The 17874-nt window shown below is 41.3% G+C and overlaps 1 protein-coding gene across 1 annotated transcript in view; it reads left to right on the forward strand.

The window, feature by feature from the left end:
* opcml (opioid binding protein/cell adhesion molecule-like) overlaps positions 1-17874 on the forward strand; it is a gene marked incomplete at its 5' end in the record, with an annotated part of 194383 nt that overhangs the window by 149904 nt on the left and 26605 nt on the right. Inside the window, one exon of the mRNA XM_079284081.1 lies at positions 277-402. Coding sequence (XP_079140207.1) covers positions 277-402 — 126 coding nt within the window. The remainder of the gene's footprint in view (positions 1-276; positions 403-17874) is intronic.

Here is a 17874-nt window from a genome sequence, read left to right on the forward strand (position 1 = left end):
AGAGAGATGGAATTATGTCTTACTCCAAATCAGTCTGATGCCTGTCTAATGAGCAGTGTGGCAGAGATACACGATGAAGAAAATCAATCACGTATAACACCACAGCGAGCCAGAGAAATGTCAGATTTGTCAGCTAATTTCATGCTAATTGAGTCCCCAACCCGTGGGTTATTTTTAACCTCATCGCTGTTCTAATCACGTGGAGCAGCGAGCCCTTTGCTCACGTGTCATTAATTAGGCTAAAGGCATCAATCATGATTTTCTTTCTCCCCTCAGTACCCGCCAGGATCACTAACATATCGAAGGACGTCACAGTGAATGAGGGCAGCAACGTCAATCTCATGTGCCTGGCGGTGGGTCGACCGGAGGCCAACATCATATGGAAGCATCATTTACCAAGAGGTAAGCCACAAGGTTATATATTTCTATTGAATTTGTCTTGCTCTTGACGCTGTGCTTCATGTAAATTTATTGAATGGAGAAGGTGTTGCTTTATACGGGTAGAAAATGAAGATGAGCAAAACATCGAGTTGTAAACTCAAGATATCTGTGTGCAGTTACAGGAAACAGGATGACTGGGCATAACAAAAACAATCTTTGGTTACTATTTGGATGTGAGGATGAATTTTTACTGATACAAATTTTTCTTATTATTGTGTCATATATCAATACAATCCTTGCCTCAATTTGGTTCCCTTGTAATGCAGATTTTTCAGAAATCATTTCTTTTCAAACTGTCAGAGGTAATTCAGACATTTCACAAAACAAATGTGTTGGGCAAAGCTGCAAGAGCATTACCTGAGTGTAAAGGTGATTGAGCCGTCCCTCCTACGCACACGGCCTGATGTCGAGGTTCCCACACATTACACACATCAAACACTTGCTTCACATGAATATTCGCCTACGTGCAGAGCAGCCAATTTACCGACAGCGGCATATGAATCTATAGCTTTTGTGTTAACATAGCCACGAGAGGATTTATGATGAATAATTCCCGACTTTAATCTGTTGTCTTAAGTCTTGTTTTCTTCTCAACTTGGTGGATTGCAGGGGTTGAAACGGCTCAACCTGTGGCCTGACAAGGCCTCGGCTCCAATCAACCATGATTTGGCTTGAGGCCACAGCTGCTTGGGTCTGTTCTGTGGTGCTGGCACCTTGCAGCCTGAAGGAGAGCCAAGCTGCTCTGCGTGTATGTGCACACGCATGTGTGTTCTGTGTTCTAATTGTGTCGGCTCTGCGCTTCCCACCGAGCATTCAGCAGTGTGAGTCATGCGCTGCTTCTCTAAAGGATCAGATGTTCAGCCTCCAACATGACATGAATGCTTACAGCCCAGCTGTTCCTCTCCTACACCCCGTAATCTAGAGCCGACAGAATCTGCTTCACACAGCCCAGTGGCTCTCCACCACCTCAGCCATCCACAGTGTTTATTGGTTCCCCAATATTTACTCTGAATATCATGATCGCCCCCCAACAACCCGTTTGTTTGAAGTGGGGATTGTAATCACATTCAAAAGGAAAGGGACTACTTTAATGACTCACTAGCCAGATGGTGCAATTTACAATGACTTCATACTTCGTAACACCCCTCTGAGGTCTGAGTTCAATTTATGTATTTGATATACATAATATTTGGCACCAGTTTAGCACTTAAAAGCAAATTCTCCCCCCTAAAATATTGTAATATTTCTCTCCAATACAAGCTGCTGCAAGCAAGCAATGTGCTGCCAACAAAGGCTGGTACAAGCTGCATAACCTAATGCCCGTTTAATGCTGGACCCCTGCAAGCTCAGATTTTGTTCACAAAGTCAACAAGTAAGGAAGAAGAAGTGAAATAATAGACATGGCCAGTGTTTTATGTTGGTTCTACAAGATGACAATCATAGGAAATGTGTCAACAGGTTGTCATGCGGTTTGAAATTGCCCCAGTAGGAGAAAGAAAAGATGTGACTCCGCACTACCAACCCTGAGCTGATGCACAGCAGCACGACTGGTGGCACATGAAGCAATAGAATCACAAATCATAAAGCAATACACAGGCATCCTGAGAGCCCGGTATGATGCGTTTATGTTTGTGTGTATGTGTTATTGTCAGCAGGGAAGATAATGGGTTATCTTCCCCGACATTTGTCTGAGTTTCACAAATAAATAGCATGACTTTGTGAGGAGATGTTTGGTCAGCCGAAGAAATTCTTGCTGGCAGTCAGAATCCTAAATGTTTTTCTTCCTGCAGAGTGGCATTTTCCTGACTTGCTCCTCACCGTTTGCTTTTGATATTTGTCACCAGCGATAATGGACTGTTCCCTCAGAGGATAGTGTTTGTGTCTGTTAGTAGTACAGCACTAAAGAGAGCAGTCTTCTCCCTGAGTTAAACCACATGTCTAGGAAGTCTCAAATCTGCAATGGAACTGCCTTCCCAATGGGATACTTGTTTTTCCACAGCATATCACTTAAAATGTTCACACCGCCATGGTGTCGGGAAGACAAGCAAATGCACTGCAGCAGCTGATGATGCAGACACATGCCTCACCTTTTACCACGAGAATGATAAGTGACGGGAGATAAATGGCAAACATGTAAGAAATATGGAAATCCTGAAACAATTGCACAGCGTAGTTTGAGCCTGAGGTTTGTTAACACAACCTAAAGTGAGTTATTGTCAGATTCCCCGTCACCATTTAATATCAATCTTGTGTCTGCACTGTTTAATGAAGGGATTATCTGAAGCCTCTACAGCAGGCACGGGCAAACTACGGCCCGTTGGGCCTTTTAATCCGGCCCGTCAGATATTGGTATAAAATTGCCCAAACTATAATAAAGACTAGGGCTGGGCAGTATGCCGGTTTTTTATTTCCAGTATGATATGAATTCTTCACACACATTACACCGGTGCATAGCCGAAACAACTGCTGTCTGCTTTCAACAGGCAGCTAAATGTATTCTTTTCTGCTGTCAGCGCTAGTTGTCTTATATGTATTGAGAGGGAACTCTAGTCATGGTCATAACTTTATAACACAACAATTACCAACCCACAACTAATGCTCTTTAACAGAGAAAACACCACAGCACACAACAGTCTGTGACACAAACAATTTGTAACACTAATAATTGTACATTTATAAAATTTCACCGCCGAACTGCATGCTGGGTACAGCTCGCGAGCGAGACTGCTTGCTAGCACAACAGTCTGCTAACAGCTGGGAGAGGCTCCGTCGCTCCAGTAACGTTCCATTAAAGAACAGAACAGAGCGATGCAGGATGAACAAAGACAGACCGGAGATGCACCGATAGAGTTTGACACATATGCAACGCTGATTACCGTAATATGCGTGGTATTTGTTATAAATGTACGTTGGTGCAAAGAGGGTGATAAGAAGCTGTACAGGGAGGGGCTTAGGACCCAGGGGAATGTAGGCGACGGAAACGGGAAGACACGGAAGACACGCCACACAAACAGCTGTTCACCGCTCGTCACGATCCTGCAGACCAGTGATTCTCAACTGGTGGTTCGTCGCGGACCCGTTTTCAGTGGCATTTGCTTTATGCAGCGGAGTTATTCACACTCCTTTCCAGCATTTACGGCACTTGTTCAGCTGTGCAGAAAAAACACAGACCAATGTGTTGTAAATCACGTCACGTGATGCAGTTTAACCAATATAATAAGGGTATTCTGATACGTTTCCTGACGCCAGTGAGATGCACCCACACCGTGACACGGGGGAGAGACAAGGAAAGACTTTACAGAGCAGAGCTCTGATAATGTTACATGTGACAGTTAAATATTTGTATGATCCCTTCAAAGAATCAAGCTGCTAAAGAGACCACAGTCATTAACCTGTACACTAAAAACTCTGTGTCAAAAATGACTGCTTATTAAGTAAGTGCATGATAAAATATACATTTATGCAATACAAAAATAGTGTGTAAGATCCCAGTTAACTGATGAACACCTCAGATCTGTTTTGAGAATTGCCACATGGCTTTTACTTGTAATTTATATTAGTTCACACAAACACTCCATTCATCTGCTACTGGCACGGCCTGTTTGTCAAATTTTAAAACTCAATGTGGCCCCCGAGCCAAAACGTTTGGCCACCCCTGCTCTACAGTATAGATGCCAATGAATCCTCCAATACAGATGGTGACACAAGTAAGAGCTCTGTGGTCGTTTACTTAATGTCAGTTTAAGTCTCACCTTTATTTTGTGCACTGAGAGACTCAGTCCCCATTTCAACTCAGTGGGTAGTATATCAATTATTCAGCAGTGTCCACTGAATCTCTGGCTGCTGGCCACTAGAAGGATTATAAGATACATGGTTGGGGGAATACAGTTTATTCTGGGGACAATGCGATATGGATCCCTTCGACCCATTAAGACTCATTAAAGTGGATATGTTGTGAATGTACACTCTCTCAGATGTCACTTGGTGCCTTCCCTTCTCTACCGACTTTGGCACCTGCTGTAATGTGTGCTGTCCTTTAGAGGTGCTGTGACTGAGGGCTATTGGTGTTTGCTCTGAGTTCCAGTGTAAAGTTGCCTGTATGTATTGTCACTACAGAAACAACACTGTTATGTGACGACCATGAGCTCCATGTTATGGGGATACATGCTCTTCTTTCAATCATGTATCTTAGACATTTTTTGTGTCGTAAAATAGTGTGATAATCATAGAAATGACAGCATAATGCAGCCAGAATGATGTTGTAATAACATGATCCACTAACATTTCAATCGCACCATCAGGTCAACATTTCAATGTGTCTACACTATGACCAACATCCTGCAAAACTATTGAGATTCCCATTAGCCTTAGCTGGACTTTGCTAACAAGCTAAACTAAGATGGTTAACGTGGTAGAAATAAACCTGTTAGCATTCTAACATTAGCCTTCAACTGAAAGCAGCACATTGTGTAAGTATAGCCTCACAGAGCCACGTGATGCTGTGCTAATGAACTTTATCTGCAACATCACAAAATGTTCAATTTGTGAAACCACATCCTACCAACTCATTTAACATAGAAGGACAGAAGAAGGTCCATCTGTGTGTGGTTCGTTCAGAATGACATTGTTTGATAGTGTCATACTTTAAATTAGGACCAATGGTAAACATTTGATCTGTCTGTTCTTATTTATCGATTTAAACTCCATACATGGGTACTTTAGATTGGGACCCCAATACATTGGTATTTCAAATGATCCTTTAAAAAGCACTAATTACAACAATGATATAAAGTAATTAAGAACAAATTGAAGTCATGAAAATGGAATGATAAAATAAATATGTGCGATATGACACAACAATAGGCCTATACCTTTGGGGTCTGCAGGGACCTGTGACGGTAGGATGAGGGTTCATGTTTTCAAATCGAAACAAGTATGTTTTTTCCTACTGAGACGGCTTCATTTCTTTTTTTCATGTATTAAATTGTTTCTTCAGTTTGGAGTCCTGACAAGTAAATTGTGAGATCTGAAGGCTAAACGTTTGAAAAATTGTCAGTGTTGAGCGTGATTGACAGAACCACAGCAGCACAGACAGATGTTGTCAGCAACTTGTCATTAGTCTCCTGATGAGTGTCATTCACAGTGTTTTACAGTCTAAATGAATGACACGCTATTCACTGCAACGTCGCCTTCCAATGAAAACACCATTCCCCAATACTCGCCTGCTGACACTGGTGAAGCAGTTATCACTGGGAGAAGAAAAACGCAAGTCTGCAGGTATTTCTCACTAAAAAAATGTAGAAGAACATATTCTTAGAAAAATAACATTACATGGCTTTTCAAAAGTCTGGAAAAAAAAGGCTCAGATGTATTCTGTCATTTTAGATGGGGAATAGAAGACCGTTTGATTGCGAGTTCCAATATTCATCAAAATTGGTTAGAGTAGAGATTTCTAGTCTGTTCAAAGACCGCTTCAATATCCCAACATCGCTGCGGCTCGGAGGCGGCAACGGCAGGAACTGGAGGTCGCTGCGGCTCGGAGCCTGATGCTCATCAATCCAAACCAAAGGACAGTGCTAGCAGCACCATGACAACTGACATGCAGTGAAAAAGTAACCATCCAAGGACAAACCTTCCTGGCTCTTTTGCATTTTGTTTTCATATGTCCTGTGCTCCAAATGCTCGTACTGAACATATTAACAAAAGCTTCTTTTATTGTTGATGTGGACAATGTTTGGGTCATTTATTCCATTTTTTTTCAAGTTTAAAACAAGTCTGTTTTTGTTCTCTTTCTACAGAGATGGCCGTATTTTTTCTTTTTTTTAATTATACATATGAGTTTAAGATTTTTTGTAAACTTAACACATACTTTAATTACTTTATGTATTGAAGTGGTTGAACAGCCCCATTCACCACTCCCTCTAGGTAATGACATAATTCATATCTGCCACGGCTGGTTGTGATATTCAAATTCAGTCATACCCTCAACTCCCCACCCATCGTCCTCTATGCCAGGTCCTGCAACAGCAACCACCTCCACAAGAACATGGTGGACACAGGGTGAAGGGCCAGCAAATTGAAAAGTGTCAACCTAATTGCTTGAGAATGTTAATACAAATTAGTGAGTGGTCGAGCCTGTACAGCCCTGTTAAAGGGTAAGGCCTGTGTGAAGTAGAACAATACATTATACATGCCACACATACAGGACAGACCTTCATTTGCTCTTTACTTTGACTTTAACAATTTATGACACATGTAAAAGCCCACAAAATACACTTGACATCACAATCAGAATTAACTTTATTTTTCCAGGTGTGGGTTCACATTCTATGTTAAATTATATACTGTATATAGTTAACACTTACACGTGCATGTTACAAGAAACTTTGAATATTTAAATGATAAAATTGTGTAAATACATAGTGTAGTTTCACTCATGTTAACTGTTCATCAGAGCGGCGCCCTGCAGGAAGGAACTATTGTTGTTCCTGTAGTTTGGCAGCGTTGGAGGCAGGCCCAGTTGATTCCTATAAAAGTTGCTCAGTGGCATTGTTACATCCTAGATAATGTGTCCAGGGGGACAAAGGAAGTAACATAACTAGTTTATGCAAAACCGTTGCAAAATGAAAAGACAAAGAGGCTGTAAGACTTAAGGGGTTACAATGAATAGCATTTATTGAAAGAAGAATGATTAACAGAAATATACCAAGTAAAATGGCAACCCACATACTCAGCTCTGCTGCTCATCCCACAAATGCATGTTCCTTACAAATGTGGCCCCATTTAAAAGGGAAATAAACAGACTTTCCAACGGTATAAGATTCATTGCCAAGAAGCATTGTTACAACAAAGAACTAATCTACCAAACACAAATATCCTTACTTTCTGTGCTATGTTTAAATGTAACAAAAACATACACAAATATAAATTTACTGAATTGTTAGCAATCAAACATACACCAGCAATTTGGAAAAACAACATTCAAGATGAACCGGAATTACAAACCAAGTGTAAACCTTTTTAATGCAGCAACAAATTGGTCAAATCTTCAATTCAAACTCAGTGTTGTGAGCACAGCGGGAGTTGAATAAACTCAGATGAGGCTGGACTCCTGAGTCCGGACAGGAAGAGGACAATGTTCAACAAGACTTTAGTAAGAAAACAAAGACAATACCTTATGTAGCTATGTTATTGAAAGTGAAACATAATCTGTGTATCTGCCCCGTGATTCTGATCCGCTCCTAATGTTGAATGGCCGCTACTTTGACATATGCTTCACCCTTACACCACGTTTCATGAAAATAGGGCCAGTCGTTTTTCCGTAATCCTGATGACAAACAAACAGACAGATTGTGAAAAGTGAGGAGGACATGATTTTATTAGCAGTGCTGGTGGAACTAGACCCCGTCATCGAGGCGCTAGGGAACAATAAGCTGTAAGCATATTAAAAGAAATTGAATTACTGGGCTTACCACACGCTGTGCAGAGAAAAGGACATTGTTTTCAAGGGAATAGAGCAAAACAACTGCCACTAATATGAGTTGGACAAAACTTATGGAACAACATAGTATCTGAGGCAATTCCTCACAAAACAGAGCCAAGTATTTTGCTGTGCTTTGTCAGCAGCTATAAATGCCAGCTATCATTTGAAATGTCACCAAGGACAAAACCTCGATTCTCAGGGAGCAGTGTCTGGGCTGTGTTCGTCCCTCGATCAATAGAGTTGCCCACCGTTATCCACAGGAGGCTGGGGGATCTGTATTTAGGCCAACCCTCTCTGGACAATCATATCAGAGAATCAAAGAACAAAGATGAAATGCAAAAATAAAAGTATGTTAGGCTGAGTGTTGGAGGAGAAGCCTCATGTTCCATGTGAGGCAAACACTCTCATAACTGACGACAGCCTCTGTGGAGTTGTTCACAAACTCTACAGCCTGTTTTATTGGTTTCTGAGTGGTGAAAGACAAATGGAAAGAATAACAGATAAAGATTCATCTATTACCCTCAGTGCTTTAGTGCTGGAATGAGACAAGGTGAGGACAGAGTCAGTCAGTACTGGTGCATTATGTTAGTAAATGGTAAATGCACTGTCCTTGTATAGTTCTTTTCTAGTCTTTGGGCCACTCAAAACACTTTAACACTACAGGTCATCATTCACCCATTCATACACTGATGGGCAAAGGTGCCACCTGCCCATCAGGACTAACTAACATTCACAACCATTCACACACCGGGGTTAAGTGTCTTGCCCGACACATCAACATGGGGATCGACCCGCCGATCCTCTGATTGAAGGACGCCCCTGCTCTACCAGTGAGCCACAGTCGTATTGTTGTGTGGAGTTTATTTTGTAACAACAATTTTAACCATTGATTAGGCATTTTCAGTATTTACAATTTATTTACAATATAAAAATCTTGATTGGAGCCACCTGAAAGTGTCTGGTGTGACATTCTGTCAACAATCAGCTCTACTCACTTCCTCCTGGGGCAGTCTCATCTGATTAAGACATCTTTACAGCGCCTCTTATTCAGCATTCACAGCTGATTCACTGGATTAATTCAGGTGTCGTAAATGCTAGCAGTTTCTAAATCCAAGCCCTTTGGTTATCAACATGATTGTTTGAACATTGAGCACTGTGGCTTGCTTGTAATAAAAGTGGGGTCTTTATCATGACAAAGTGTACCCGTGTCAGAGGACTGAGTTTAATACAATGAATCTGTGTCCCACAATTCATTGCTACAGTGCAAGTAAAATACCAAAACAAATGCAGCTCCTCTCTTATTATACTGGGTCAAACTAATTGGCACCTGATTGCCACCAAATAAAGAATTCATTGTCACAGAGTCTCAACTTCACACAACAGAGCTACATCAATCCTGGAATGATTTAAAAAAAGCATCGTCCTTATGTATATTCGTTTAATTTTTTACTTATAAAAGGGGATTAAGAGAGACCTCTGTTACATTTTAAAACTTCCTTAACGCTTATAACAAGGTGAAAACATTATAAACTATGGTACTTTGTATTGCTTTCATTTGCTTTTCCTTTAAAAAAGCAATAAATAGGCAAGGTGTTTAACAGTAGGTACTTATCTCAAAAGGAGATATTTCCAGTCTATGTGCACATGAATGAAATACAGCATCAGTGTAGGGCTTTGATCAGACCATCTCAAAGAACTGACGAACTGCTGTGAACCATGTCAGTGTGTTAGCAGATCTGACGTACTTTGTGTTAACACAAAATAATGACGTGTTGTGTATCGTAGACTTTTGGCCGAAGTATGTTCTGCTCAGGAAACATGATGAGACAAAATACTGTATAAACTGGTAGAATGAAGATATTTTTTGGGGTCGTAGATAAAACAAACTTGAGTTTCCACGCAAAGCTGCAATATGTGTATTTAATGGAGCTGTTAGCGATTAGCATCAGCTATAAACAATTGATGAGCCAACATAATTGTCATTAAAGCACGATGAAATGTTCCTTCAATTAACCCCAGCAGTCTTCCTGGTCTTGCTCTTATAGATTTAAACTGTGACCTGTACACAGTGCTTTAGATTGTGGGAAAGCAGAGAACATTGCAGGAAGGTAGTTACCTAGCTGCCTGTGCAGAGTTAGCTAGGTAGGCTCGAAAGATAAACTTCTCAATTACCCAGTGCTCTGTGAAAGACAAAACGTGTTACAGCCACCTTTCAGGTCAACATGGAGTCATCAACTTTTGAAAAGGTTTTATTTAGTTCTGTCTTTTCGCTGATGATCTCTGTTTTGTCCTTTGACAGTACGAAATTCTGAGGCATCAATTCACTGACATCTGAAGAGGAAGTACATTACAATAAACACGAAAACTGTCACAAAGGAGCAAAGACATATAATGGTACAAACAGCGGCATTAACGAACAATGCATATCGTCAAAATCAATTCAGCTAAAACACGCATTCCACCACACACTCAAGAGCATATTATTCATATCAGAGGGAACACTATTACCCATATCATGAAAACTAGTCACACTAGACAAATTAACAGAGCAGTAAGTCCTATCACTCCCTCCAGGAAATACACGACTGCATAGTTCTTGACACTGACAGATTTATTCGTCTGTCAACACCGAGAGGGAAAATGAGTCCACATGAAAACTCATGAATCTTCAAAGTAGAACACTTAAAAACTTAAACTTAACTTTAACACTTTGCACGGAGTATGGAGACCGCTGCCGCTTCGCGCGTCTTCTTGTTGCTGTGCACCGGCTAAATGTGTCCCCAGCACAACATTGTACTTAACAACAGTTCCTATCACATATAAAACGAAACGAAAATCCATATTCATAAAAACAAGTTGTACAAATAATAATAGATAATATAAACAAGCATACAAAATAATAACACAAATAATATTTATGGCAGTTAAAGCTACTGCAGTTCACTTACCAGAGCTGCTGTTCACTATTTAAAGACAGAGTCCATCCACCTTTCTTTGTTAACAAAGAGTTTAATCTAACGGTTGTCCCGTACATCCATGTGTTTTAGTTCAAGTAAGAAGTCCTTCTCCAGTCGAGCCTCCCCAGTTGTATTTCTTGAATACGTTTTAATGCGTTTTAGGCTGAAAATGTCAGCTCCACAGAGGCAGCAGATATTGGGATTGTCACAGCCCAACATGTCAGGCTAGCCCACTGACCAATCACGTACTTGTAGGCCAGCTAGCAGCTCTGACACGTCAAAGAATACGCCCAACATGTCGAACTAAAGATCTGATTGGTTGAACACTATGACAATCAACAATATTGTCCCCGTTCACTTAAACTACACATGGATTCACTTGTGAGTCTGCAGGCCTCGGGCTCTGTTCTTACCTAGAGACACAGAGGTGAAATCTGATTGGATAAAAGCTTGACTTAAAACAAGCTGCACTGGAAGCAGAGCAACTGAGGAAGACAGTAGCTGTGCAATGAGAACATAAGATAATGGCGGAAAAAATATAACACATGTAGTGTAGTTATGAAAAATAATTAGATTATAAAACAGCTATAACTTTGTGATTCTGTCTAGTTCAGCAGAGAAGGCCTTGCTGGCCCTGACGGCCCACCACTGGTGGGATCACAGTGTGCATTACTATTTCTCAGCTCCAGGGAAAATATAATACAGCTTGTGTGACCCATTTTAAGTGCTGAGGGAGGGTGTTTCTTTTTTTTTTTTAATCCAGCTTTTAGTTTAGACAGCAGTGTCTCTCTGGCAGACAGCAAGGCATTAATATGAATACAACCTGTGTTAGAGGCCAAGCGGATTGGAAACCAAGCTCCTGCCTCGTGGAAGTGAAGTTCCTCTTGAAACCTATTTTAAAACAATTGGCAGTATTATTAAAATGCTGAGATGCTGAGATGCTGATTGTTAGCCAGCCAGCAAAACACAGTGTTGGCTAGTTCAAATAAAGCGTATAGCATTAGAGTAAAGCATTCCCAATAACCCGTTCTATGGCCTGTGTACTTAGGAAGTCTCCAAGCAAGCTTCCTTTTTAAAATATATTGGCCAAATGCACTTCTAAAATCACAGCGTGGGAGTGTGGGGTGTTGTTTGGCTGTTCGAGGTGGGCGAAAGTAGTACGTGGTTGTGTGAGTACGGCAATGCTGATGAAGGTGTGTGTTTGTGTTCGCTTTTGCGGTGGACCTGTAGGGCTCGCTCAAACTTTCTGTTTCAACCTGCCACCCACACGAGGAGCAAAAGGCTGTGAGAAAGAAGCGCGAAGCATTCAAGAGAAGTACGGAGGAGGGTCAGTAGAAAGGAAGAGGGTCTGAGTGCAGTGAGTCTGTGAGTGAGACAGAGATGGAGAGGGAAAATAACAGTGAGGAGGAACAGAGGGCCACAGGGGGGTAAAGGGAAGATTAGTGCACCAAGGAGCTCCCAATTTGCTCTTAGCGGTGTCTTATCCAGAGCGTTTTGCAAGCAGCCATCAGAGCGCCTCAGACAGGTGCAGACTGTTCCGAGTGAATGGCTTCTGCTCGCTTGTCCTAAATCATTAATCACAAAACCAACGGCAGTCATTTCCCCTCGAATCTAAATCATTAATAACACATAGTAGGTAGATATTCGCACTCACACCTGTTTCTCTTTTCTAGAGTGGAAGGGGAGGGATCGGTTCGCACCGTCTTATCTTGTGACTGAGGGTTAGGAGGAATACTGTTTCCTAATTAATGGCTTTATATCACCATAATGAGTTGTTGAAATACCTTTGTTGAAGAGGACTTTTATCTGGAGGGAGGGGGAATCCGTTGTCATTCATTTGAATGAGATGCCTGGTCGTTTGAAGACCTTTTCAATGAGATGCTCAGCAATGGCAGCTTCGCTGATTAAAGATCATATTGCATCAGGGAAATTCAACGTGCATTTCTGTCCTCTCATACCCAAGACCCTGCCCCACTTTGACTTTCAAGGAGATAAAAAGAAAGTGTGCTATAATAACACCATTCTCTAGCATGTGGTTCTTTGACACAAGGATAGTCATTGAACTACATTATTTTGATCTTGAATTTAGCAAAAGCTGCCGGCCATTCTGCATCACATGGCTAACTATGTGATAGGACATAGTAGTAATGTAGTAATAGTAGTACTGCTTGTTTTTTCACCCTTTACTGAGAATCTTAAATGCAACAGTGTCTCAGTATAGAGAGCACAAAATAAGCTGTTATTAGAATGTAGGAAAGCATAACTTACAGTCACAAATTAAGTGGATTTGCAAAGTTGTGAAACTGGCTAATTTGGCAGGACACATGCCAGCACATATTGTTCTGGTGATGGGCGACAGATTGCCTACCTGGTTGCAGAAGGCGAGGTTGAACAGTTAGTAGACTTTAACCACACCTTGTAGGAACTTCGGCTGGTCCCAGATGCAGACACAGGTGTTTTAACAGATCCAATCAATAATGCAGCAGCTCCTTGGAGGATCCTCTCCGAGCCCAGCTGGAAGATGTCTCTCAGTGGATGTTAGCAAATGTACTGTAAGTTTGGGGGAAATGAAGGAAACTACCTTGGCATTGGCTCCTTGAAAGTCTTTATTTTGATATCCTCAGCACACAACACATACAGCAGCTCACCCATGAATCAATCTCATGTAAAGACCTCTGATGATTGGCCTTTTTCCCAGCCTGAGTTACAGCACTTGTACTTCATAACTCTGGCTTCAAAATGCTTTTTAATTCAGTCAGTGCTGTTAATTTGAAAGGGCCTGATGACGGAAAATACCTATTGATTGATCATTGTGCTCAGGAAAGGTCATGCATTTGAAATTAATCAGTCAAATGAGGAGGAAGGGGGGTGCTCAGCAATTAAATTACGTTGCAGCAGAAGGCAGGGTTGGGGAGGCTTCGAGTGGAAATAAACAGCACATTCCGGCGGAGATAACATGACCCATCATCAAAGGCGCGTGGAAGAGAAGGAAAAATGATTCTGCTGTTAGAGGAGCCGGAGCGGCGTGGAGGGAGGGAGGGAGGGAGGGAGGGAGGACATCATGGCTGCAGGCTGCTGTTGTGTCTCGCCTAATGGCACAGAGAAAAGAGACAAGCGCACACAGAGCACATAGAGCAAAGAGAAGCCTGCATGCAAAGGTACACAAAGAGTCACACTGGGCCGCAGGGACTGTTCCTTATTTATGGCACTTAAGTTTTCTAATATTTTATCTTGGCAATATGGGAGAAACATATAACTTTAAACTGTTCTATTTATTTGGAATTTATTTGAATATGTGAACTTGAACATGTGATACAACATAACAACATAATACCTACCTTTATATTTAAATATGGTTCGTTATGGGAGGGTCGACATTTTAAAAAAGAAGTGCTTTTCATAATTTGTACAGAGCATGCTGGTGCTCACGCCGACACAAGGATTCTTCAATTCTAATTCTAATTCTTCAAGCAATGTGTCAGGAAAGTTCAACTTGGGAGGAGGGGACAGCTATCAAATGAGATGTTTTGTTGCAGAGCAGAGACAAGGTGGTAACCTTTTGTTCAAATGAGAAAAGGTTGCTCATTTCAAATTGGGATTCTCTATAAAATGAAGACGTAGCGTGGTCCCTCATAAATATGCTAATGTTAGCACTCATTAGGCTGCTGATGTCGCTCAGATACAAGTAAATTATTCCAGCACTATCAGTCAGATCGCCTGTAAAAATCTTTTCCTGTTTGGGAGTTTTTAATATTCCACATATTCAGGCCCACATTTATTACATATGGAATCTCTGTGAGATCAAGACTCACACTTCATTTTCATGTGTATTTTAGACACACACACACCTGTATGATCCTATGGGTTGCTGAGTCATATGCAATACATTTTCCCCATATGTTCAATAATATAGCATTCAGCACTGCTAGATGGCAAAACATTTCAAAGCGCATCCACATTGCTTTGCAAGCATGAAAGTGTCATCATGTTCCTCGTCTTCCACAGAACTTGTGTTTCTCTGTTCATCACTTGTCAGATGTTTAAACAACCTAAATACTGGCAAAGTGAGTCCGTTTTTTTCATAATTAATACGTCATCTCGCCATAATTAGGCATTGTGAAATAAAGTGTAACCATTTTTCAATATATAATTTGTTATGCTCTGCTGAGAAAGCAAAGTTTTATCGCCACATATCAAATTAGACTGTCCCCATTCTGTCAAGACGTGAGGAACTGAGTCAAGAAAGTGGAAGTAGTTCCTTGGCTGTGAATGGATTTTGCTCAGGAAGAATGTGGGTCACGAGCAAGTGAGAGCCCATCCCGATGACTTTAAATTGGAGGCATCAGGCTGGATTGATACCGGATGATTAATCTCTCTCATTTACTCTGGCGTTTCTGATCCATTCTAACTGAAGCCTGCTTAATGGTGTTTTGGGCTTTTGGTAAGTGATACCTTAATATATGCAGTTATGAATTTCCTAGCAAAATGGCTGCCATGCTGTCCTTTAAGGTCACCTCCTGCAGTGCTACAATATGTCATCCCTACTTGTCATACTTTGCTGATTGGGCAGAAGTCTCAGCATTACTACAATGACTCCTCTTCGGTGGTAACTTCATGCTGAAGGTTAGTGTGTGGAGAACGTTGTGAAGCAGTCGCGTTTACCTTTGTAACACGTGGTTAACGTTGTTAAACGGTGGTAGTTTAATACTTTAATTTCAGTTTAATACTACTACTACTAATAACAAATATCACAGTACTTTATTTGTATATTACCTTTTATACAAGAAATCCGGCTCAAAGTGCTTCAGAATAAAGGAAGATAGACGAGAAGGCCAGTAGCAAACACAGACCCTCCCAATGTCCCGTCAAACACAAATTCACTACAGCTCTCAATTACACCAAAATAAGCAATTGTCAGAGCGTCTTCCCCAGGGCTTAACCTCACTGCCCGTCTTATCCGTGTCGGGTACGGACAGAGAGCTGACCCTGAAAACCCCCCACGGCGGCGCTATGGGGGTTCTCACAACACAGTCTTTGCCTCCAAATCTATCAACCGCTGATCACATCTGAGACCAGACCAAACACAGACCCTCCCGATCTACCAACAGACACCAATTCACTGCAGAGTCGATGCACTCTCGATTACACAACCTGATCAGGCAACACAACAGCATGCTTTGGCTTGTAATACATACGCTTGGAACGTGACATACAGGTAATGATGCGTGACTTTGTTGGGCGTCTCTGTCTTAAAGTAAGTCCATGCATGTTGATCTGAAGCTGTCTCTCAGGGGTGAACATGCTTAACTGTCTGTCTGAGGAGTAGATGGACGTCTGCGTGTTGGCGATTAGTGGCATCCCGTCACTGTGATCATGCTGATATAGCTCCTCTCACATGATGACAACTGGAAGGGAAGATATGAGAGCACTGGGTTTTAAATTCTGACAATCAAAGCACACATCTATTGATGTTATTATTGAAGATTAAATTCCAGTTTGCTGATGCTGAAATTACACCGCTGGATATATTACGAGTAAATTATGACTTTACTAAATACCTTTCTTCCTCCTACGTCTGGGTTAAACAGATCATAACTCATATTGAACCTGGATTATAGTACATACTAATACAATTCATTACTGGATGCATTATCAGGGCCACAGTAAGTATAAACCTCCACAGTGATTATTTATTTCACAAATACAACCCTGTCTCCAAAAATGACTTGATTTTCAACAGCAGATATGTTTCAGACGGAGCCCAGATTATGTCAACCAAATAAGAGATGTTTATTTTGAACACATCTGCTACTCAAACTGTTCACACCGTATCTGCTGAACATATGTCATGCTTTTGTTTAAGCACTCATGTTGCATGGATGTGGGGAAACCATGTTGAAAAAGCCAACACTGACTTTTACTTCAGTATTTCCTGAACCAAAAAATATTTTTCTTATGTTTTTTAAGAAATACAAAACATTCCAGGTGATTAAGCACAGATGTGACAGAACAGACACAGAGTCAGGTTTACAAGCTTTACGTCACAGAGACTCTGGACTGTTATTAAGAGATTGGGGAGGATGTTGTGCAGAACATCCTGTTGGTGAGTGTGGTGCGAGTTTGTAGGAGGAGGAAGGGCTATTGTGAGGGTGTGTGTGTGTGTGTGTGTGTGTGTGTGTGTGTGTGTGTGTGTGTGTGTGTGTGTGTGTGAGAGAGAGAGGCTGATAAATATTTCCTTTTACAAAAAGGAAAATATGGATTTTTATTTATCTATAATTTGTAGAACATGAACAAAATTTGTAGGAGACATGGTTGCACAAAAACTGTAGATCAGCAATTTAATAGCTTTGAAACTACATAATAGCTCACAGAGCCAAATCATCAACATTACAGTGGAGGACATTGCCATGGCTACTCAGAGGTCAGCTGTGGGTCAATGAATAAATGAGAGTCCATGTCTTTTTCTTTTGCATCTGAATGTACTTGAATTTGCACTGATGTGTCTTAAGAGCCATTAGCAATTTCCCACAGAGAGGCCTTCACTGTTGTAGCTCACTTATGAGCTCTGTAAGTGGGTCCCCTATTCCTTGAGTGGCTCATTCTGTGCTTCAACTCAGGACTTCTCTCACTGCTCTGTGACAGAAATCAGCCTAAGATTTTATGACAGGTTCTCTGACAGGTATTGCTGTTGGAGCCGTACGGGATGACAGGTCATCTGTAGAGGGCTCAGAAACGCTACACGCTAAGTGGCTGCAAGAGAACAGATGACAGCCGCTCATCCACGTCGGTGGACAAGGCTGTCTGGATGGAATCCTGCTGCCTCCTGGCTTTTGATCCCAATGATTTCAGTTTAATTAAGCCATGTTTAATTAAGCCGTAATGGTGATCACAGAGCAAACTGTCTATGTCCAGGTAAACATCATTGAAATTGTAGCGAGTGGAGCCAAGAGTTGCCTATCATCATTAACGCCGGGTGACATCCCATAATTAGTT

This window comes from Melanostigma gelatinosum, assembly GCF_949748355.1.
Source record: "Melanostigma gelatinosum genome assembly, chromosome: 14".
Classification (NCBI taxonomy): domain Eukaryota; kingdom Metazoa; phylum Chordata; class Actinopteri; order Perciformes; family Zoarcidae; genus Melanostigma; species Melanostigma gelatinosum.